Source organism: the organism of the source record quoted next, unplaced genomic scaffold (assembly GCF_019419815.1).
Source record: "Pyrus x bretschneideri cultivar Hongxiangsu unplaced genomic scaffold, Pyrus_bretschneideri_v1 Contig18, whole genome shotgun sequence".
Taxonomy (NCBI): Eukaryota; Viridiplantae; Streptophyta; class Magnoliopsida; order Rosales; family Rosaceae; genus Pyrus; species Pyrus x bretschneideri.
In genome coordinates this window covers 1,369,592-1,394,227 of record NW_025999479.1, presented here as the reverse complement: position 1 = coordinate 1,394,227, position 24,636 = coordinate 1,369,592, and the positions used below count along the sequence as shown (strand labels likewise).

Sequence of the window (24,636 nt, the reverse complement as noted above, 5' to 3'; positions counted from 1 at the left end):
TCATCACAACACACCAGAGAGTGAAAAATAATAATACCTATATCCCTCCCCTTTCTTTACCTACATCCTTTATGTGATACAATTAAAAAAAAAATTAATGATATTTTATACCCGTTCCACATCTATCCCTAGTAAAGATTATCTCTCTCACACTTTTATCTATTTATAACAAAAATAGATTTTTATTCTCAGCTTTTCCTCATATTTTGTGTACTAAAAAATGATACAAAGACACCTCCATGTATAGTGGTTTTTCACCCGACGGAAAATTTATATATCAAATGGTAAAAACCAAATTTCAGTATTTAAGCCATGTGGCTTTGACTTCTCTTTCTTGACCAAACTTGGCTGTTCACCTTTCTAATGGGCATTCACACCATACACAACATAAAATAAAATTAAAAAAAAAACTTGTTTGGAGTTTTCAGTTTTAGATATCAAATTCCTGCTCCTGCATCACCTTGGTCACATAAAACTTTTTCAATTATGTATTTTTTTAGTTTGAAATGTTATTAGAAAATTTCTTGTCGTTTACGTGTATGCATATAACTGTTAATAAAATTGTCAAAATTAAGATTTGTTTGATAACTAATTTGCTTTAGTTTTCAATTTTTGTTCACATTTTTTTTATTTAAATAAAAATTTGTTCGGTAGCTACTTTCAAACCAACAACCAAATGCTATTGTTTGAGTTTCAAAAGTTGAATTTCAATTTTTAGTTTTTGGTTTTCAGTTTTCATTTTTTTGGAAAACTGAAAATACTTATTGGACAAGTTTTAAAAATAATGAAAATGAAAGTTTAAGTGGTCGTTATATAACCATCTTGTTTTCAATTTTTTGCTGTTGTTTTCTTTCTTTAAAAACGAAAAACATGTGTGATAGTTACTTTTAATTTTCAAACTTAAAAAAAAGTAAATAAAAACCAAAAGCCAAAAACATAAGGCTACTTTTCTTCGTTATCAAAATTTAGCTTTCAGTTTTCAGGTTTTGGTGGTTTTCAATTTTCAGTTTAAAAAAAAAAATGAAATCTACAAACTAAATTGTTATCAAACATCCCCCACATAAAAGAAAAAAAGAAGAAGAAGAAGAAGAAATAATTAAGCAAAAATGAATGAGATTCCATTTCACAATGTTTTGTTCATGAATCTTTTTGCTCACTAGTTATGGTAAAGCATATTTATTTTAGGGGTAAGTTAGGGAGACCAAATTTCTAAATCGAATTTTGTAAACCAAATGATGTGAATGTTGATGATTGGATTATAAAAATTTGGTCTCCCTAGCCTTATTCTTATTCTAATAGCTTCTATTGGGATTAGAAATTAGGTAATATATGTACATATAATCTGAGTTGGTAAGATTTTGGCAGGTAGGAGAAAGTATAAAAGGGGAGATAGTAACAAGCACAAGTAGAATCATGAGAAGAGAGGAGACAGGAGAAATGGAGGCATCTGCAGCAGCAGCAGCAACCCACATATATTTCCACCCCTGCTACTATTTCAGGCTGGCAACACTTGCATTTCTCAAGTGCCTAGGCTTTGATTCTACTTCTGAGTATTCTTCAACCCCACAAAGCGGAAAGAGAAAAGAAAGTTGACATGAATTTGGAATTTCTTCGCCTCTCCCACTCATGTATATTCCTCGTCTCCTCAACTCGAAGAAAATTTTATCAACAAACCACAGATAGAATTAAACTATGGAGTTCTATTACAGTGTTGGGAAATTTCGAGATGTATATCCGAGCATGTAGGAGCTCATTGAGATCAAAGGTTAGTATCGTTTGATGTCACCAATTTGTTCACTAAACTGTAAAATACCACATGGATTGAAAATGGTATTGAGTAAATTACAGGCCCACTTGACGAGCATGCAAGAACATTTAGACATAGTCTGGAAATTGGATTAAGTTTGTTTTTGACGGATACATGTGTAACTAAAAGGATTTAAACGATGGGAACATTTGTGCTGGAGTTACTTTTGAGCCTCCATTAACATGATGTTTAGCTAATTTTAATCCAGATTGTGCTACCAGATAACTTAATCTTCTCCAATTAGATGCATCGTGACTTGGCATTTGTGTATACACGTGAAGAAATTTAAGCAGACCTGGTCCTTAGTTAAATGCGCATTCCATTACCATATGAGATCGTGCATTCCATTACTGTATGACAAATGCGCATTCCGGTATTGTTAATGGGACTTGAAGTTTCCTGAAACAGAATTTGAGCATCTGGAAGAGAGAGAGAGGGGTTGGCGGCTATAGGAGAGGCAGTTGCTGGCGGCGGAGTGGGGTTGATGATGGAGTAGGTTAGAGTGGGTGGGAGGAGCTTTGGAGGCATAGGGGTGTTTGGCTGACGAAGTTGGGGTGGATGGGTGAAGTGGTGGCTGTAGGTTGTTTATTTTCAGTTCAACTAATTGTTAATTTTTTCGGCCACTTAGTACTAGTGGTATTCTTGTACTAAGTGGGTATTATTCTTTATTTGAAAGTGAAAGACCTTAGATTCAATTCTCGCTAAAGACAAATTTAAACCACATTATTGCTAACCCAGTATGAGGCTAAGTTCACCCATCTCCTTAGTGTATATAATATTGTTTGTTAAAAAAAATTATTAATTTATTAGTAATTAATCTCTGTTTTTAATTAGGAGATTAAAAACAATAAAATCCACTTCATTGCACTTATTGACTTGGCATGCCATATTAATATGCCACTTAAGATTTGTAAATGTGGGCTGAAAAGATGGTATCACAAATATTTTCCTTTTTGAATAAATCATTCTTTAGATCTTAGTAAACACACGCAAGGAAACAATACTTATTCCTCTTAGTAAACATGAATAAGAATGATACACATTCCTTGCAAGTAAACATGTTTTTAGTGTTTTAACGAAACACTATGTCCATTAGCTAATAAACATTTTAGTAATAAGAAAACACATCAATGACCATAAGTTTTAGACAAAAACCCTTCAATAGCTCAATAAGAGGAGGAAAACCCCCTTATTTATCCACTTGTCATGCTTTAGTTGATTCTTAGTTGTAGTGCTCCTTCTTCATTACCAATTCATTTAAGTTTTTTCTATGGTATGAGAGAAATTTTCCAAGAGTCACCTCGTACATGTAAATCTATCATGCCTCGCCTCCGAGGCATGAACAAGACACCGTTCAAGGTCCAATAGCGGAATAACCTTTCGTTTACTTTATGACTGCATCTAACCTCTATGTTAGATTGCCTATGTACCCTAGAACAGGATCAAGCCATTCGTAGTTTGTCCTTTGTTAAACTTTGACATTTTGCATGCTACTTCTTAGCAGATAACATAAAATTCCCGAATCACTCGATGGAACTCGAAGAGCATAAAACACTGAATTCTAAACTACACAAGGAATCATGAGAATCAGAATCATCACTTCATCAGACTTACAGATCACCCCTATTATCCATCAACAAACCATAATCAACATCATATAATATTTCCATGAAACAATGATGCACAATATTAATCTTTAATTATACTAATCAACCAACCAATCAACATCATTATAAAACCATGGTTTATAAAATTAATAAATAAACTAATTGAAAATCTCAAAGTAATCCAGATGTTCATCGTCATTTCTAATTTTATTCACAAAGATTCTCAATTCTTTCGTTCATAAACATGTTGAAAATTAGAGTTAGAGCGATACAAAGGAACCATAAAGATTTCTAGAGATCTAGTTCCAGAACAACTTAATGGAATCATATGGAAAGAGGGTTTCCGCACCACTCAATGAAACCCCAGAACGCGTATGGTTCTCCAATGCGGATTAACTAGGTGGAGCCATAGACATCAATCTGATAGCGTGGTCCTCCAATGCAGATTAACTAGGCAGAACCATCTATGAATATAATGTGACCAAGAAGACAGTGACCCCCCAATGCAGATTAACCAGGCGGAACCATAAGCATATAATAGTGTGGTCCCCATTGTTCTAAAAATCGGCCTAGGCGGCCGCCTAGGTGTTGGGCGGTAGAGCCCCGCCTCGATTTTGGGCAAGGCGTTTGTAAAAATTGGTTGGAAGCTAGGCGACCACCTAGGTGGAGAGCTAGGCAGAGCCTAAGCGATTTTTTTATTTTTTTATATTTTTTTTATTAATTGTGTGCTTTTTTCTTTTTTGGTTTCATGGTGGTATACTTATGGAAATGGTGTACCTAATTTGCAAATGATGGATTTACAACAAGTTCATCCAAGAGTGAAACAAATTGGAGCATTTTATAGGGGATACATACAAAGAAAAGAAATAAACTAGATACAACAAGGTTAAATAATTTAGTCTATGTCTAATCCCATACAAGGATCATGATTCATGAACAAGAAGAATTTAGTTTATCATCCAAATCCTCCTCATTATGATTATATGCTTACTGTTTTTTAAATATTGAACTTTTTGGATGTATATAATTTGTGTATTCTTCTACTTCTATTTTTGCATTTTCTTATTCTTTTATTATCCATACAAGTATAGTTTTTTTTTTATAAGTGTAAATAGACACTTATTTATTTACATATATCTACCTAGGCCTGGCCTAGCCCCGTAGGCGCTAGGCCCCTGTCCGCCGCTCAACTAGCGCCTAGCTATTTTAGAACCTTGGTGGTCCCCCAATTTGGATTAACCAGGCAAGACCACCTATGGAAGTAAACTGAGTAGGTAATGACCCCTAATGCAGATAAACCAGGCAGAATCACCCTTAGGGTGCGCGTGGTCTCCCAATACGAATTAACAAGGCGGGACTATCCCTAGAGTTTGTATGGTTCCCTAATGCAGATTAACCAAACGTGACCATAAACATGCCTTCAATAATGTGGTTTCCCAATGCGGATTAACCAGGCGGACCACTTATGGGGATAATGTAACAAGGTAGGCAATGACCCCCCGATACAGATTAACTAGGTATGGAGTCACCCGTAAGAATGTGTATGGTCCCCAAATGCTGATTAACTAGGCATGACCATAGGCAAACACATAATAGTATTGTCACCCAATGCGGACCATCCATGTACGACTAACAAATATTTTATACTGATATATGTACCGAATGTTTTGGTATTTGCGGTTTTTTTTATTTTTTAGTACGTATTTGGTCGGTTTTGGATGAAAAGTCTTTTCGTCAACTCTACAGTTAATGAGTTGGGTCGTTAATGGGTCATCTGTTCGGAAGCTATTAAGATAACAGGTATGACACTTAACAACACAACCCGTTTGCCAGGTCTAGAGATTAGGGATGGAAATTTCTTACATGACCTATTAACTCGATGAAATGACATGACCCATTAACGAGTCGGTTGTATCAGATCATTTGTTAAAAATATGTTAAGATAACGGGTTTGCCACGACACGATCTATTAAGATAACTGGTATAACATAAAACGATACGAACGCAACAAACATGATCCGTTTGCTAGGTCTAGATTAAATGGGGGCTTTGAGAAGGGAGGTGTGGGTGGGAGGTAGATGGTGCCTAGTGGGAGGGTTTTGTTGGTTTAAATTCAAATACAAAAGCTAATTAATATAAAAGTATTTAGTGTAAATTAAAAATTAGTAGGTCAATGGTTTAATACTATAATTTAGTTGTATTTCTCTTTATTTGTAAATGAGAAGTTTAGGTTCAATTTTCGCAAAATGCGAATTTGAACTATATTATTGCTACTCTATTGTGAGGCTAAACCTACCTGCTCTTTCTTATTATAGATGATATTGTTTGTTAAACAAAAAAGTTGATAAGCTAATGGGGACATTTGTGAAAATCAATTAATTTTTTTTTGACACATTAAATATTAAATTTTAAGTAATAATAGAGTATATATGACAACAAATAAATAGAAAAGGCAAATAAAAGTATTTAGCATTCCTCTAAATTGCACTCGTTGAAAATTGAAACCACCGTTTTCTTACGCGCGTCAGTTGGAGGTTGCCAGGACATCATCAGTTAACCTTCTCAGCTGCACCTTCGTAAATACGGTAATGCCTTTTCACTATCCATTTCTTTACTCATACTCTCTCTCTCTCTCTCTCTTTCTCTCTCTCTCTCTCTCTCTAAAAGAAACCAATTTCTCACCTTACTCTTTTTTATTTCTGCAAGAATTTCTGATTTGCTCTGCAAGACTGCAACCTCTCTCTCTCTCTCTCTGCACATCTTGTTCTTGTGCAGTTAATTTGTATTGTTATACTTCCAGCGGGTCAAATATTTGAATATGTACAATTTTGGGGATGAATTTACAATAGAAAGCTACAGAATCCCATGGCTGGTATGGATCCAGGTGATGGTGATGGTCCTCCTCATCATCCTTCTCTACTACTTCAATTTACTAGTCGTAGATTTCTCCGATGGTGACATCACCATCACCACCACCACCACCACCACCAAACCTTCATCTTCCGCCAGCCGCATAGTTTCTGATGGCACGGCCACCTCCAACACACTTTTCACCAACCGCCTGCACAATACCCAGGTATGAAATCTGGATCTTCCCTGAGTTTGACTTCTCTGGTTTCCTTAATTACTCTTCTATGTTATTTTTCTTTTTGGCCTATCAATTTCATCCTCTGTTTTGATGCCTTTGGCGGCTAGGAAAATGTTAAAAATATAACTAAATAATTCATTGCATGAAAGATGCTTTTGCCCATCCCTTCCAATGTGAAAAAAAGGATGTTAGGAAAAAGAAAGAAAAGATCCCTGATCATGGAGTGATTCCTAATCACTTGTACTGCTTCCTTCTTTTGTACTGATTAGTCTAAGCTCATAATTACTAATTAGTTGTACAATCAGTCATAATTTAGTTTCCCCCTTTTTTTTTTTTTGGGTATCGCTGGGACAGGTTCATGGTCGCTTTACTAATAAAACTTTATATATGTTGAAAAACTTGCTCTTATTACTGTTTTTTTTTTTTTTTTTTGGGGTATCGCTGGGACAGGTTCACGGTCGCTTTACTAATAAAACTTTATATATGTTGAAAAACTTGCTCTTATTACTGTTTATAATAAGTTTTATTAGTGCATTTATAGCCTTTGGGTTAAAACTTAACATTTTTTACCTATAAAATTTAGGTTTTAATATAAAAACAGCTTTTTTGTTCCAATCCTAAATTTTTTTAGCCCTATATTAGTAAAACATGAATTTAGGTTTTTTTTTTAATAACTTTAAAAAAAAATATGTCAACTATTATAAATTAGTTTTATGAACATTTTAACCTAAAAATATTTAAATTTCGATAAATATTGAAAAATCATTAAACTGACATATAAAACTCATGAAACACTATAGAAGAATACGGAACACGTGATATAAATGTATAAAAACAAAACACATGAAACATATATAAAACACATGAAATGCATATGAAACACACAAAATACATACAAAACACTGCAAAACACATGATACAGATATATAACAAACCAAACACACGAAACACACGAAACACATACCAAATACATACGAAACACATGAAACACAAACCTATATACATAAAACACAAATTTTCAATTATCCTCTATATAAACATAGGTTGAATATCTAACTATCACACACCATATTCACCAACATAAGGTTTTTGTTTCCTCAAATTCTTCAATATTTCATCAATGGATGATAAAAGGTGTAGCTTAGCAATGGAGATGACACAATACCAAGCAAACGTTGCATCTAGCGAAGTAGAAATGAACAATGAAGAAGCCGAATTTGCAAACTCACTTATACTATATGGGCACTATGCCAAATCTAGCTATCGTGGTTCTATGTTGGGCTGTTCGTTTATTCAAATGATAGAGAAAAGTGTCATGACTGGATGATGAAACATTATTTCATCGAACGTCTTAGATATCCTCTTCATGATTTTCGGAGGCGGTATCCGATGAGGAGAGACCTTTTTGAAAGCATCTTGAAAACATTTGTCCATCTAGACTCTACTTTGCAAGGAAGATAGATGTCGTAGGCCGACAAAATTTATCACATCATCAAAAGCTCACATATGCATTTCGAATGCTAGCCAATGAGTGCTTTGCAAACTCAATTGTAAATATTGTCGACTTGCAAATGACACTATTATTGAGAGCCTCAAGTGCTTTTATAAGGCAATTGACACCATATATGGACACATATACCTCTGAAAGCCAAATCATGAAGACTTGAAGATGCTTATATGCAAGGGCAAAATAGGCTTCCTTGGCATGATAAGAAGTCTCAGTTGTATGCATTGGGAGTGGAAGAATTGTCCTACTGCTTGGGTTGACCAATTCAAGGCTCATCACAATAAGCCAACCATCATGTTTGAGGTTGTGGCCTCTTACAACACTCGGATTTGGCATGCATTATTCGGCGCTCCGTAATCAAACAACGATATCAACATTCTTTGGTCTTCTCTTCTGTTGATGATGCTGTCAATGGATGGGCACTGCAATGGAGGTACAAGGTAAATGGTAATAGACATGAGCTAGGTTATTACTGAAGTGATGATATTTATCTTGTTTAACTGTGTGCAAAGTTATCCTAATCCCGATAGTGCAATGAAGAAATTATTTTCGCAAAAACAAGAGTCTTACAGGAAAGATGTGGAGGGAGTGTTCAAGATCTTACAAACTCGATGGGCCATTGTTGGAGGGTCTGCACTGTGGTGGAGTGTGGAACACCTCCATTTAATCATGGTGACATGCATAATTTTGCACAACATGATTGTTGAAGATGAGTATGTAGAAATTGAAGAAGATTTTGACGAAGATGTGGATGTCGACCAACCAACATATTCGAGAGCTATGACTATAGATGTTGAATATCTCACTACAACCACATATGAGATCCGACATGATAGAGTTATATTGAGTGAGTATAAGAGACGTCTAATTAGAATTCAAGCTTCTTAAGTTCATGACACACTCTGAAAGGATTTAGTTGTGCAATATATGGCATCGAGAAGGAGAACGGTGATGAAAGACTATTGCTTGTAATAAAGTGTACTAGTGTAGTTGTTTTCTTTTAATAAATTTAAGTGTGTTAGTGTGGTTGTTTTCTTGTAATAAATTTAAGTGTGCTAGTATGTTGGTATTTCCTTGGAATAAATTTAAGTGTGCTATGTTGGTAATAATTTGAAGTGTGCTAGTACGTTGGTAAAATTTTTAAGCGAGTACATGTGTATAGAATGTGACATTAGTAATAATTATTGAAGGCCTTTGAAATATTGAGGACATTTAGCGCGCATCAATGTGTACAACAATTGTTAAAGGCATCTAGAATAAGCCATAAAACAACAGTTAATTATTGTTGTATTAATAAGCTATAAAACATCAATTAAACAACAAAAATGCATAATTGATAGAGACAATAATTAGCAATTATCACAATTAGCACATTTATAAAGTAGCACAATTAATAGCACAAAATGGATCTTGAAAGAATAAATCAAAATTAATAGCAACAATATTACATAAAATTAATACAAACGATCATTAATAAACTACATAAACTAACACAAATGATAATTAATAAACTACATAAACTTAATGCAAATGATAATTAATAAATTACATAACATTAATACAAACGATAATTATTAAAATACATCAAACTTAATACAACAAGAAGTGATCATAATAATATTCACCAACGTACTAAACAAAAGACTTATTAATTGTTGTTTTATGACTTATTAATACAATAATAATTAATTGCTATTTTGTGGTTTATTCTAGATGCCTTCAATAATTGGTGTATGCATTGTTGCGCACATTGCTGTGCACTAGATGCCTTAAGTAATTCAAGGGTCTTCAATAATTATTACCAATGTACTAGACACAGACTTGATGGCACATTGTTGTATACATTACTCACTTAAAATTATTACCAACGTACTAGCACACTTAAAATTATTACCAACATACTAGCACAGTTAAATTTAGTACAAGGAAATACAAATATACTAGTACACTTAAATAAAAAACAACCACACTAGCACACTTAAATTTATTACAACAAAACAATCACACTAGCACACTTAAATTTATTACAAGAAGTAGTACATCATCACCATTCTCTTTCATGGTGCCATATATGCTCAATCAAATCATTTCAGAGTGTGTCATGAACTTGAGGAGATTGAATTCTATCATGTCGGGTGTCATATGTGGTTGCAACGAGATATTCAACATCTTTTACTATAGCTCTCGCATATGTTGGGTGGTCGACATCCACATCTTCGTTAGAATCTTCTTCAATTTCTACTTACTCATCTTTAACAATCATGTTGTGCAAAATTATGCACGTCGTCATGATTGAATGGAGGTCTTCCACATTCCACAAGCGTGCAAGCCCTCTAACAATGGCTTATCATGCATGTAGGATCTCAAATGTTCTTTCCACATCTTTCCCGTAAGACTTGTTTCTACGAAAATAATTTTTTCTTTGCACTACCGGAATGAGAATAACTTTTCATAAATGTAGACCAACTGAGATCAATACCATCAGTTAAGTAGTAACCGAGCTCATGCATTTTACCTTATAACTCTATTCTGGTGCCAATCCATTGACAACATCATCAACAGAGGAGAAGACCAAAGAACGTTGATATCGTTGTTTAATCCAAGAGCGCCTAACAAGGCTTGCCAAATCCAAGTGTTGTAAAACGCCACAACCTTGACCATGATGGTTGACTTGTTGTGATGGCATTTGAATTGGCCAGCCCAAGAAGTAGGACAATTCTTCCACTCTCAGCATACAATCGAGGCTTCCTATCATACTAGAAAGCCTTTTTAGTCCGCCTTGCGTAGAAGCCTCTTCAAATCTTCACAATTTGATTGCAGAGGTATGTTTGTCTATATATGGCTTCAATTGCTTTATAGAAGCGCTTAAGGTTCTCAATAGCAGTGCTTTCCGCAAGTCGACAATATTCTTCAGTAAGTTTGCATAGCACTCATTAGCTAGCATCCGAAATGCAGATGTGAGTTTCTGATGAGGTGATAGACTTTATCGGCCTACAACATCTATCTTTCTTGCAAAGTAGTGGTCATGATGGACAACTACATTGATGATGCTTTCAAAAAGGTCTATCCTCATCAAATACCGATTCTGAAAATCATGAGGATGATACCTCAGATGTTCGAAGAAGTAGTCTTTTATCATCTCGTCATGACACTCTTCTCTATCACGCTGCGCAAATGAAGGGCCCGTGACAAAACTACGATAGCTAGATTTGGCATGGTGCCCAAGTTGCATAAGTGAGTTTGCAAAATTGACTATTTTTTGCTTGACCAGCTGCCAACGTTTGCTTGTTATTGTGCCATCTGCATTGCCAATCTACGCCTTATTCTATAACCCATTGATGAGAATTTGATGATTTTGAGGATACAAAAACACTATGAAAGTTGGATGATTTTGAGGAAACAGAAACACTAAGAAAGATGGATGATTGATGAATATATTGTGTGATAAATATTCAATCTATGCTTGTATAGAGGATGGTTAAAGGTTTGTGTTTCATGTGTGTAGGTTTGTGTTTTGGATGTATTTGGTATGCTTTTGGTGTGTTATACATCTCTAATATGTGTTTTGTGTTTACACATTTGTATCATGTGTTTCATATTCTTGCATAGTATTTCATGAGTTTCATGTGTCGATTAGTGATTTTTCAATACTTATTGGAATTTAAAATATTTTAGGTTAACATAAAATCAATTTAGAATAGTCTACATATTTAAAAAAAAATTAATTTAAAAAAAATTATCCTAAATTCGTCTTTAATAACCTAGGGCTAAAAATTTAACCCAAAGGGTTAGAGTAGAAAAACTGTTTATGAGTTAAAACCTAAATTTTTAGGGCTCAAAATTTTAGGTTTTAATCCAAAGATCAGAGATGGTCTTAGTGTTAATAATATCGTTTGTAAAAATATATTAAAAAAAGTTTTATTTGTTGTAAAAGTTGTGGGGTGAATGCTCACATGCTTTTGGCAAAAGGTGATAAGACTTTAGAATAGTGATCATGTTGTTGTATGAAGTTTGTCAAAGAATACTCATTTCACATTTGTAAGTTTTAGTGGCTCTATTTAGAGAGCATTTCGTGTGTGATCACTACACACTACAAAAGGAAAAGAACTGAAAGTAATAATAATAATATCCCTCACTTCTTTTTACCTGCAATCATTTTGTGTTATACTTACGAAACTAAATAGTGTGATATTTTGCACCCGCTTTGCTCCTGTCCATAGTAAAGGTTATATCTATAACCTTTGTATATTTATAACACGTTATCAGCACGACTTTCTAACTTTAACCAGTTCTCATCTCCCTTCGCCGAAAAATGCCTCCTTCAAGAATTTTCCTGTTCTTTTTCCTCGGATGCCTCACTTGCTTAATGTATCCTCGAGAAGAACTACTAGCACCATGCCTGCTTCTAGTTCTTAATATAACAATCACTTATATATTTGATTTCTTGTTTGGTGTAGCTCCAGATTACTAACCAAGTGTTTATTTATGTTAATTTTACTGTAATCGAAGATGGTACGGTATTATCGCCCATCTTGACCTGCAAATTTAATTTTATTGCAATTTTATGTGGTGCGGTATAATCGTCCACCCTGCTCTGCATATGTAAATTATCCTACTGCTTGAGGGGTACGATATAATCACCCATCCTATGCTATATTGTTTCAATGAGAGTGGTGCGGTACAATCGCCCTCCTCATTAATCATGTAAATCTCGAGCTTGAAGTTTCGAGTGTTTATCATTTTGGCCTGAATATCAAAATGAAAAATTTGTAAGAACCAGAAGTTTGAACACTACATTCCTCCAGAAGACATATTATTGCAAGTTGTTACACATCTCATTTTTCTTTCAGGAAAGAAAATGGTGAACTTGGCAAAGTTGGATTTTGTTGCCTTGAATATTACTGGGAATAACCACCTTACCTGGGTAGTGGATGTCAGGATCCATCTGGAGGCAGGGAATATTGGAGAAACCATTAAGGAGGAAAACAATGCATCCTCTCAAGATCAGGTGAAGGCTATGATCTATATCCATCGCCACTTTGATGAAGGACTGAAGAGCGAGTACTTAATGGTTGAAGATCTATTAGCCCTCTGGAAGGCATTGAGAAATAGATACAATCACCAGAAAATGGTGATTCTTCCAAGGGCTCGTTATGAGTGGACACACCTAAGGATCCAGGATTTCAAGTCGGTGGTTGAGTATAATTCTACGATGTTTAGAATTAGCTCCCAGATGAAGCTTTGTGGGGCAACCATCACTGAGGAAGATATTCTGTAAAAGACTTTCAGCACCTTTCATGCGTGCTCACGCAGCAGAAGTATAGAGAGCATGGCTTTACTGAGTACAACCAGCTGATATCGGTGCTCCTTGTAGCTGAACAATGAGCTTTTGATGAAAAATCATTAGTCTCGACCTACTGGATCGACACTATTCCCAGAAGTGAATGATGCTTCCCTCGAAGTGAACAGCACATCCTCTCGTGGCAATAATTACAAATGACGACTGTGGCCACAAGTGAGGCCGGTGGAATGAGAAAGGCAAGAATCATAGTGTCCATTTTTACAACCAGGTGCCAAGGCATAATTCAGGGCCGAGCTTCAAAAATGCAAATCGCCACAAAGGTAAATATCATATGAATAATACTCTTAGAAATCTTGAAAGAGTTTGCCATAGATATGCCGGCAATGGACATTGGGCGCGTACCTGTCGTACCCCAAAACATCTGGTGGACCTGTATCAAGCCTCCCTCAAGGAGAAGGGTGTCGAAACCAATTTCCTCGACAAGGCTACACCTATGGATATACCTGATCCAGTGTTCGATTTATCAGGGCAATTGAACACAACCCACCTAGATGTCTCAGACTTCATTGTGGAAAGATGGAATGAAATGTATCGATCCGATTGAATTATTTCTATTTGATGTACTCTTATTTCTGAACTTGTAGTTTAAAGCTCGCATTTCAATTCAATAAAAGTGGCATTTCAATTTCCTTTTATTATTAAGATGCCTCGGTGGTGAAACTGTTTAAATGAATAAACTATTTTTAACTGTGATTCCCTTACTCAGAGAGCATGGGTAAAAACTATGGTTATTCTCAAAACAGGAGAGGAAAAGTCCAGATCATGTTACCAAATGGAACAATATTGTCCATACAAAATGCGTTGTACGCAACTCGATCTAATCAAAATTTGTTGAGTTTTAAAGACATACGTTTAAATGGATACCACATTGAAACGAAAAGTGCAGAAAATGTGGAATATCTATGCATTAGATATGTATGTATAATTCAATCCACTCGATAAGCCACACAACTTCTCCAGTGTACGCTTATGGTATCATTGGAGGTAATGCATAAATATTTCACATTTTTTGCACTTTTGGTTTCAATGTGGTATCCATTTAAATGTATGTCTTTAAAACTCAACAAATTTCAAGTAGATCGAGTAATGTATAACGCATTTTGTATGGACAATGTTGTTCCATTTGGTAACATGATCTGAGCTTTTCCTAAGCCTTCAATTACATCTGATTGGCCTGATATTGTTGTTACCTTTACTTTTGTATGCATTAAGCTTGAGAAAGATTTTCGATCTCGAAGTATTGTATGTGTGGTTGCGCTGTCTGCAAGATAAATATCTCCGCCATTGCTCTTGTTTTGAGAATAACCATAGTTTTCAACCATGCTCTCTAAGTAAAGGAATCACAGTTAAAAACGGTTTATTTATAATAAAAGGAAATTGAAATGCCACTTTTATTGAATTGAAATGCGAGCTTTAAACTAGAAGTTCAAATAATAAAAGCATATCAAACAGAAATCATTCAATCGGACCGATACATTTCATTCTCTTTCGATAATGAAGCTTGAGACATCTAGATGGGTTGTGTTCAATTGTCTTGATAAATTAAACACTGGATGATGTGTATTCATTAGTTTAGCCTGGTCGAGGAGATTGGTTTCGACACCCTTCTCCTTGAGGGAGCCTTGATACAGGTCCACCAGATGTTTTAGGGTACGACAAATACGCGGCCAGTGTCCATTGCCACCACACCTATGGAAAACTCCTTCAGGATTTCTAAGAGTGTTATTCATATGAGCTTTACCTTTATGGAGATTTACTTTCTTGAAGCTCGGGTCTGAATTATGCCTTGGACCTTAGTTATAAAACTGGACACCATGATTCTTGCATTTTTTATTCCATCGGCCTCGCTTGTGGCAACGCCCTAGTTTGTAATTATTGCCACGAGAGGATGTGGTATTCACTTCGAGGGAAACAACATTCGCTTCTGGGAATGGTGCCATTCCAGTAAGTCGAAACTGATGATTTTTCATCAGAAGCTCATTGTTTTGTTTAGCCACAAGGAGCACTAATATCAACTCGTTGTACTCAGTAAAGCCTTGTTTTTTATATTGCAGTTGTATGAGCACGTTGGAAGCATGAAAGGTGATGAAAGTCTTTTCCAACATATCTTCCTCAGTGATGGTCTCCCCACAAAGTTTCATTTGAGAGCTAATTCTGAACATTGCAGAATTGTACTCAGCCACTGACTTGAAATCCTGGATCCTTAGGTGTGTTCACTCATAATGAGCCCTTGGAATAATCCTGTTTTCTGGTGGATTGTATCTATTTCTCAATGCTTTCTAGATGGCTAATGGATCTTCAACTGTTAGGTACTCGCTCTTCAGTCCTTCATCAAGGTGGCGACAGATAAAGATCATAGCATTCGCTCGATCTTGAGAGGATGCACTGTTTTCCTCCTTGATGGTTTCTCTAAGATTCCCTGCCTCCAGATCGATCTTGGCATCCATTATCCAGGTAAGATAGTTATTCCTAGTAATATCTAGGGCAACAAAATTAGGCTTTGCCAAGTTCACCATTTTCTTTTCTGAAAGAAAATTGAGATGTGTAAGAACTTGCAATAATATGTATTCTGGAGGAATGTAGTGTTAGAACTTCTGGTTCTTACAAATTTTTCATTTTGATCTTCAGGCCAAAATGATAAGCACTCGAAATTTCAAGCTTAAGATTTACATGATTAATGAAGAGGGCGATTGTATCGCACCACTCTCATTGAAAAAATATAGCATAGGATGAGCGATTATACTGTACCACTCATGCAGCAGAAAAATTTAAATATGCAGAGCATGGTGGGTGATTATACCGCACCACCTAAAATTGCAGTAAAATGAACATAAATAAACACTGGGTTAGTAATCGGGAGCTACACCAAACAAGAAATCAAAGATATAAGTAATTGTTATATTGAGAACTAGAAGCAAGCATGGTGCTAGAGTCGTGTTGATAATGTTAGAGAGTCGTGTTGATAATGTGTTTTAAATAGGCAAAAGTTAGATAGATACCTTTTGCTAGGGACAAGAGCAAAGCGGGAGCAAAATATCACACTATTTAGTTTCGTAGCTATAACACTAAAGGATTGCAGGTAAAAAGAGAAAGTGAGGGATACTAATATTATTGCTTTCAGTTCTTTTCCTTTTTTAGTGTGTAGTGATTACACACGGAGTGCTCTTTAAATAGAGCCATTCCCGTGAAAACTTACAAAGGTGAAATGAGTGTTCTTTGACAAACTTCATACAACAACAACATGATCACTATTCTAAAGTGTTCTCACCTTTTGCTAAAAGTATGTGGGCATTCACCCCACAACTTTTACAACATAGGTGTATTTGTATCATTGTTCAGTATACATAAAAGGAGGAAAAGCAGAGAGTAAAAATAGAGCTTTCCTTCACATTTCATCTTCTATGTCCATTTCACTAGACATACATCAGTAAAGAAAATAAACGGTATGATACATTGCTCATGTTCCTGCTCCTACATTGCCTCGATCACAGATAACTTTTTCATTATGTATTTTTTTTAGTTTGAAATGTTATTAGAAAATTTCTTGTCGTTTATGTTTGTACATACAAGTGTGAATAAAATTGACAAAATTAAGATTTGTTTGATAATCAAATTCGTTTTTAATTTTCAGTTTTTGTTCACTTTTTTTATTTAAAATAAAAATTTGTTTGGTAACTTTCAAAGCAACAACCAAGTGCTATTTTTTTGAGTTTTCAAAATTTGAATTTGAATTTTTAGGTTCTGGTTTTCAGTTTTCATTTGTTTGGAAGAATTAAACTACTTACTAGACAAGTTTTAAAAAATAATGAACACTAAAAACATGTGTGGTAGTTACTATTAGTTTTCAACTTCAAAAAAAAAAAAAAAAAAAAAAAAGAAGAAGAAGAAAAGAAACCTAAAAACCAAAAACATAAAGCTAATTTTTTTAGTTATCAAAATTTGGCTTTCAGTTTTCAAATTTGGTCGTTTTCAATTTTCAATTTTCAAAAAAATTAAAATCTAACAACTAAATGGTTATTAAACGTGTCCTAAAAACAAAAAAACAAAAAAAAATGATTAATAAAACAAGCTTTAAATAATGAGGCTAGAATAAGATTTCATTTCACAATGTTTTGTTCATGAATCTTTTTGCTGACTAGTTATAGTAAAGCATGTTTATTTATCTTCTGCTGGGATTAGAAATTAGGTAATATATGTACAAATAAACTGAGTTTGTAAGGTTTTGGCAGGTAGGAGAAAGTATAAAAGGGGAGATAGTAACAAGCACAAGTAGAATAAATAGAAGAGAGGAGATAAGAGAAATGGAGGCATCTGCAGCAGCAGCAGCAACCCACATATATTTCCACCCTTGCTACTATTTCAGGATGGCAAGACTTGCATTTCTCAAGTGCCTAGGCTTTGATTCTACTTCTGAGTATTCTTCAACCCCAAGAGGAGGAAACAGAAAAGAAAGTTGACATGAATTTGGAATTTCTCCTCCTCTCCCACTCATGTATCTTCATCTTGGCTGCTCAACTTGAAGAAAACTTTACCGACAAGCGACAAACAAAATTCAACTATGGAGTTGTGTTATGGTGTTGGGAAACTCCGAGATGCATATCCGAGCGTATAGGAGCTCACCGAGATCAAAGGTTAGTATTGTTTGATGACACCAATTTGTTCACTAAATTGTAGCAGGACCACTTTTCCACACAGGAAATGACGTTTAGACATAGTCTGGAAATTGGATTAAGTTTGTTTTTGATGGATACATGTGTAACTAAAAGGATTTAAATGATGGGAAAAGTTGTGTTAGAGTTACCTTGGAACTTCCACTAACATGATGTTCCATAACTATATGAGATCGTGCATTCCTTTACTGTATGACAAATTTGCATTCCCGTATTCTTAATGGGACTTCATGTTTCCTGAGATGGAATATGAGCATTTGGAAGAGCGAGAATGAGAGAGAGAATGGTCGACAGCTATAGGAGAGGCAGTTGCCGCGATAGAGTGGGGTTGATGGAGTAGGTTAGAGTGGGTGGTGTTTGGGCTTATATTTGATTCTGGGCTTTGTGATAATGGAGGCCCAAAGATGCAAAAGCAAATAGAAGATTGGGTTCGGGCAAGTCGATATGCCCTAGAGGAATTGTAAGCTATTGCTGGGCAAGTCGATAGGCCCTAGAGGAATTGGAAGCTATTTCAGCACAGGCATAGGCCACATGCCTATGTTTGAAGTGATGGGTGACATAGAACACCTCACCATTAGCCAAAAAGCACTTTTCAAGGGCATGGATGAGTAAATAAGTGATGACTCATTGCCCTCCGAAAGTTATCAGCTAAAGGCTAAAGGTGGGACAGTCGAGCCAAATTGTCTATAAAATGATAGTGGAACACCAGAGACAAGGACACTCAACCAATCAATCAAAAGACATACAAGCTCTGTTCTCAAACAAGTTCGTACCCAGAAAGCTGCACTTTGTCTAGATTCTGCCATTTTTAGCTGTATTTCCCCTTAGAAAGCCATCTTTTGTCGAGTTTAGAAGCTCTGCTACCTTCCCTAGTGTTGTAGTATCGATTCCCTCTAGTAAAACCTATTTACTTTTCATCCTTCTCAGTATACAAACCCTTGTAAACACAAAAAGAAATGGTTGCAAGAAGTTCAACCTTACCCGACAAGGTTAAATCTTCCCCAAATGTCTTTTGTTTGTACTTACATATAGTAGATCTGTCGTTTAATGCATTTTCCTTCATGTATTTAAGTCATTTAACTATTTTACACTTAAAAGTTTCATTTGCAATCAAATATGGGTAAATTAATGAACCTAAAGAAAACTTTGATCAAGGAAATGGTTGGAAGGGCCCTGAACCCTCTTCATTTTGGACATACAATGTTATGAATTAAAAGTCCTTGTTTACAAGGCAAGAAAAAGAAAATGCAAGTTTAACCCATTTGTGACAATTCTTTGATAAACAAGAAGTCTAAATAACTTAAGGCGCAAGTAGTTGACCTGATTCACACCTATTCAACAATTTTTTATGATAAGAGGTCCCATAGTGAAAGGAGTCAAAGAATGGCACTTGAATTGCTTACCTGAATCCAAGTTGTCTACCACAAAAGTTTGGGTAGTAGACCTCTAGCCCACACTTGTACCCCCACTCTATCACTTGTAACCCCCTAGACCAGGTCTCTTTGTTGGATACAGCTGACAAAATTCTCATTGCATGAGCTGTTGACATTCTCCCCAAAGGAATATTGGAAGAATTGGTCCGAGAACCAAGGGTACCTCCTGAGCATAGAGGCACCCCACTCCAAATCTGCCGGAGTTAGTCCCATTTTTTCTAAAAGAGCAAGGCAGTTGACAGAAGCTCATGCTTGACTGGGACAGTGATCTTCGACATCATGATGAGCTCGTAGATGCCATTCACCATCCATTTTTGCTTCCAAATGGGTTTTAGCTCGTCCACCCACCCACTGAGACCAAGCTTCGTCCTTCATAAAAGGGAAACCCCTCCTAAAATTTGACCACTTAGAGGCAGAAATCCCAGCCTAGGTGGAGTAGAGGTTGGAGGTAAACCAATTGGTAGCGGGCATGTTGTTCTCCACTGCAACTGGGACTCGGGCAGTCCAAGTAGGCCCAAGAGAATGTACCCCTTCCTCTTTGAATAAGATGGACAGGTTCAGGCCAGTCCGATGGCGATGAAGGTCTTTGAGCCGGCGACGCAAATTGACGATCCCCTCTCTAGATTAGTATGCAGGGCGTAGTTTGGGGGCCATGGTTGATTTCCAGAAAGTGAAGTGAGAAGTGATTGAAACTAAGGCAAGAAATAGCTGCGAAAGCAAGGGATTCAAGGATTTTGAAAATTCAAGAAGATGAGTTTGTGGGAAGTGATGGCCGAGGAAATTTAAATGGAGGTTATTTAACGGATAGTTAGTTAACGTTGGAGATCATGGGTTAGTGCAAAGGTTTATTAGAAAAAGGCTGAGTAAATGGCACAAGTCCCGAGTTAAAGCATGCAGTTAATTTTATTCATTATCAATGTCTTGGTTAACAGACTTGACAACGATTAAAGGGAGCATTGTTTAGGCTTATATTTGATTTTGGGCTTTAAGATAATGGAGGCCCAAAGATGCAAATAACAGATTGGGCTCGGGCAAGTCGATAGGCCCGAAAGGAATTGGAAGTTATTTCAGCAAAGGCATAGGCCACACGCTTATGTTTGAAGTGATGGGCGATAGAGAACACCTCACCACAAGCCAAAAAGCACTTTTTAGGGGCATGGATGAGTAAATAGGTGATGATTCATTACCTTCCAAAAGTTATCAGCTAAAGGCTAAAGATGGGATAGTCTGGCCAAATTGTCTATAAAAGGATAGATGGACACCAGAGATAAGGACACTCAACCGATCAATCAAAAGACATACAAACTTTGTTCTTAAACAAGTTTGTCCCCAGAAAGCTTCACTTTGTCCAGATTCTGCCCTTTTTAGTTGTATTTCCCCTTAGAAAGCCATATTTTGTCAAGTTTAGAAGCTCTGCTACCTTGCCTTAGTGTTGTAGTATCGATTCCCTCTATAAAACATATTTACTTTTCATCCCTCTCAGTATACAAACCCCTTTAAAGACAAAGAGAAGTGGTTGCAAGACTTTCAACCTTGCCCGACAAGGTTAAATCTTGCCCGAATCTCTTTTGTTTGTACTTACATATAGTAGATTTGTCGTTTAATGCATTTTCCTTCATGTATTTAAGTCATTTTCAACAGTTTCATAATTAAAAGTTTCATTTGCAATCGGATCTGGGTAAGTTAAAGAACCTAAAGCAAACCTTGATCAAGGAAATGGTTGGAAGGGCCTTGAACCCTCGTCACTTTGGACATACAATGTTATGAATTAAAAGTCCTTGTTTACAAGGCAAGAAAAAGAACTTAATGTAGATTTAACTCATCTGTGACAATCCTTTGATAAACAAGAAGTCTAAATAACTTGAGGCACAAGTAATCGACCTGATTCACACCTATTCAACAATCTGTTATACAAAGATAACAGTGGCACACTCAGATCAGATCTTTGTTAGTTTTGATTGTGAGCCTCAAGGCCTACACTGAAGGCTCCACAAAGGCACCTTTCAAACTAACCATAAACTCGTCTTGCAGCACCCCAGGCAACAAGATCTTGCCCGACATGCAAGAAAGATCCATTTCTCCGGGGAGGCTGTGCAAGGGAACATATCCAGAAATCCAGCCCGAAAAGGTGGGAGGAGTGAGCTTAGCTTCACAATGGGTTAGCAATAATGTGGTTTAAATTCGTATTTGGCGAGAATCATACCTAAGACCTTTCACTTACAAGTGAAGATGAATACCACTTGATCGTAATGTGGTTCAAATTCGCCTTTAGTTCAACTAATTGTTAATTTTTTTTGGGTAATTAACTGTTTTAAATTAGGAGATTAAAAACATTAGAATCCACTTCATTGCACTTATTGACTTGGCATGCCATATTAATATGCCACATAAGATGGTTTGTAAATGTGGTCTAAAAAAGATTGTATCACAAGCATTTTCCTTTTTGAATATATCATTCTTTAGATCTTAGTAAACGCATGGAAGGGAATGATAATTATTCCTTGCAATTACATTCCTCTTTGTAAACATGAATAAGAATGATACACATTCCTTGCAAGAAAACATGTTTTTATTGTTTAAACGAAACACTATGTCCATAAACTGACCATAAGTTTTATACAAAAATCCTTCAATAGCTCAACTGGAGGAGGAAAACCCCCTTATCTATCCAGTTATCATGCTTTAATCAATTCTTAGTTATGGTGCTCTTCCTTCATTACCAAGTCACTTTAAGTTTTTTCTATTCCAACTAAGTGTTACTCTACATGTCACAATACAAGTGGAGAATGATATATTTTTCCATGTCCTTCCATTTGTAGTATGACACATGTAGTACCTGTTTTAAATACTGAAAACTTTAAAAACTTTTCTCCTATAATATACGATTCAAAGTTTTTTTTTTTTTTTTTTTAACAAACAATATTATCGAAGTATTTTTTTTTTTTGTTTTTTTAAGTGTAATAATAATATTAAGGCTTACATACGAAAAGCCCTAAACAATAAGAAGATTAGCTAACTAACCTTTTATGGGGACAAAAGAAAATGCCAATCTAACCAGTTGTACAACACGAAACCAAAATAAAATATAACAAATGGCAAGTTCTGTCTAGCCGAAAGAAAACAAAGAAAATATCCTGGCAAAGTTCATCAAAGGGTAGTACGGCATTTTTTTTGTTGGTTCATTTAGGCCATATTCAGTCCTTATGGGCTAAAATCACAAATTTGGGCAAAATATATTGCCAACAGGGGCCATTTCCTAGTCAACAATTACATCTTAGATAGCAAGCAGTGCCGGCTACAAATAGCCCTCTGTGCTAAGGTCATTTCCAACCGAAATGGTTAAACATAGTTTTATCCAGAATTATAGCTGATGAGTATATTTTATATTATATATTTAACCCTATTCTTAGTATATTTTGGTTAATAATTTGGAAGAATTTTGATACTTTGAATTATATTTCCAATATAGGATTTTCGACTTCCTCTGGAGCAAAACGTGGTCAAATGGACGAATTTTGGAGTAATTCCAATTAGAGGACGTTCGTGAGTCACTTAGCTTGATCGTGTCAAAATATCAGTTTTTTTCTACCAAGCGATGATTTTCTGGCAATAAAATAAAGGAACCATGCGCAGTGCTGGAACAGTGATGTTTTGGGCTTAACTTGCGTATTTGGAGCCCAAGATGACCTCGGATGGGTTCGTGGCCTTCTGGAGATGTGTTCAGAACGTTCTTATCTTTAAAACAAGCTATCTTGGGCCGGATTTGAAGAAGATTTGAGGCTAAAACGTGGCTGAACAGTTTCTGTGCAGTTTTTCCTAGTTTAATTAGGACTTTATTTTCTATTTTATTTTATTATTATTTAGTTTCTTTGGGGGAATAAAATACTAGTTAGGGTTTGTGCGCTAGGGGGAAGGGAGATATTAAAATAAAAAAGGGCTTGGCCGTTCCGAAGGGGGGAGGCTTTTCTTTTATGCTACCTTGGGAGACAGAGAATTTGGCTAGGGTTCTTGGAGATTTTCTACTTTAAGGTGTTTTCATTCCGTTTATTCTTAATAATATTTTCTATGATTTTAATTATGAATATGCGTAACTAATTCTGTTTGCTAGGGTGAAGCCGTAAGCCTTAGCATGAATATGTGATTTTTATTTAATTGCTTATGATTGATTGAATGCATACTTTGAATTATTGATCACCGTGATTAAAACTATCTAATTGTCTTAATGCCTGATCACCATTAGGATCTTTAGAAAAGTAATTTGATGCAATTTTGGTCGGAAGGTTCCCTGAAATTGATGCTGGCTTCTTGTGATTAATAATTGTAATTTCACTTAAGATGAACACCACATCTTAAGGGTTGCATGGTTTTTCAAAGGGTTTTCATAAAGCATAATGAGTCTCTCATGTTCAGATTTGATCCGATCGTCCGGACGGGTTGCATGTTAGATATACGTTCTATGTTGGAGGTTCCAAATAGAATATAAATTAGGAAAACCTAACCTTCAAAGTGGCATGTATAGATCATAATTAATTGGTAAAAATACATAGGATTGCTAGGTGATGGTGGAACCCTAGTGTTTTCTTAATTTGATTTATCCAAAACAGTTTTCTTTTCCCTTCATCATTAATATTGCAAATTAGTTTATTTTTATTAATTAAATTTGTTTTAATTTAAGTAGGTTATAAAACCAATCATCTCAACTTTCTGCTTTACAATAATTAATTGGAATTAGGTTTGTTTTGAATTATTTAATAATCCCTGTGGAGAACGACCTTGCGAGAACCGTTTATACTACAACAACCTTGTCATTCTTGCAAGTAATATAGGAGTTTTTAACCCGGTTGCATGTGTGGTAAAATCTCTATTAATAGCCCTGCAAAAAAAAATATATTTTAATAAACAGTGACATGTTATATTTATATACCATCTCCAACCGAAAGTGGTTATGTTTTAGTCCCTCAATAATTTATTAATTTTAAGTTTGTTCTTTAACTTATTGGTTAATTGAATTAAATTACCATATTAAAATAAAGTTATTCATACATATTTTGAGTGCCACTTGTCACTAAATGAATAACCTTCCGGATTTCCTTTTTATAATCTCAATAATTTTTCAGATAGGATTTCATGTTGTTTAAGTTTCATGTTATTAAATATTTTAA

At 35.4% G+C, this 24,636-nt stretch overlaps 1 protein-coding gene across 1 annotated transcript; it reads left to right on the top strand.

Annotated features, from left to right (window-relative positions):
- The first annotated feature begins 5,953 nt into the window (after positions 1-5,953).
- On the top strand, positions 5,954-18,165 carry LOC125476215. Its single transcript, XM_048582059.1, has 2 exons — positions 5,954-6,490; positions 17,601-18,165. Exons 1-2 carry the CDS (start codon positions 6,233-6,235, stop codon positions 17,826-17,828), a joined length of 486 nt encoding a protein of 161 aa, XP_048438016.1. The 5' UTR covers positions 5,954-6,232; the 3' UTR covers positions 17,829-18,165.
- Positions 18,166-24,636: the final 6,471 nt, after the last annotated feature.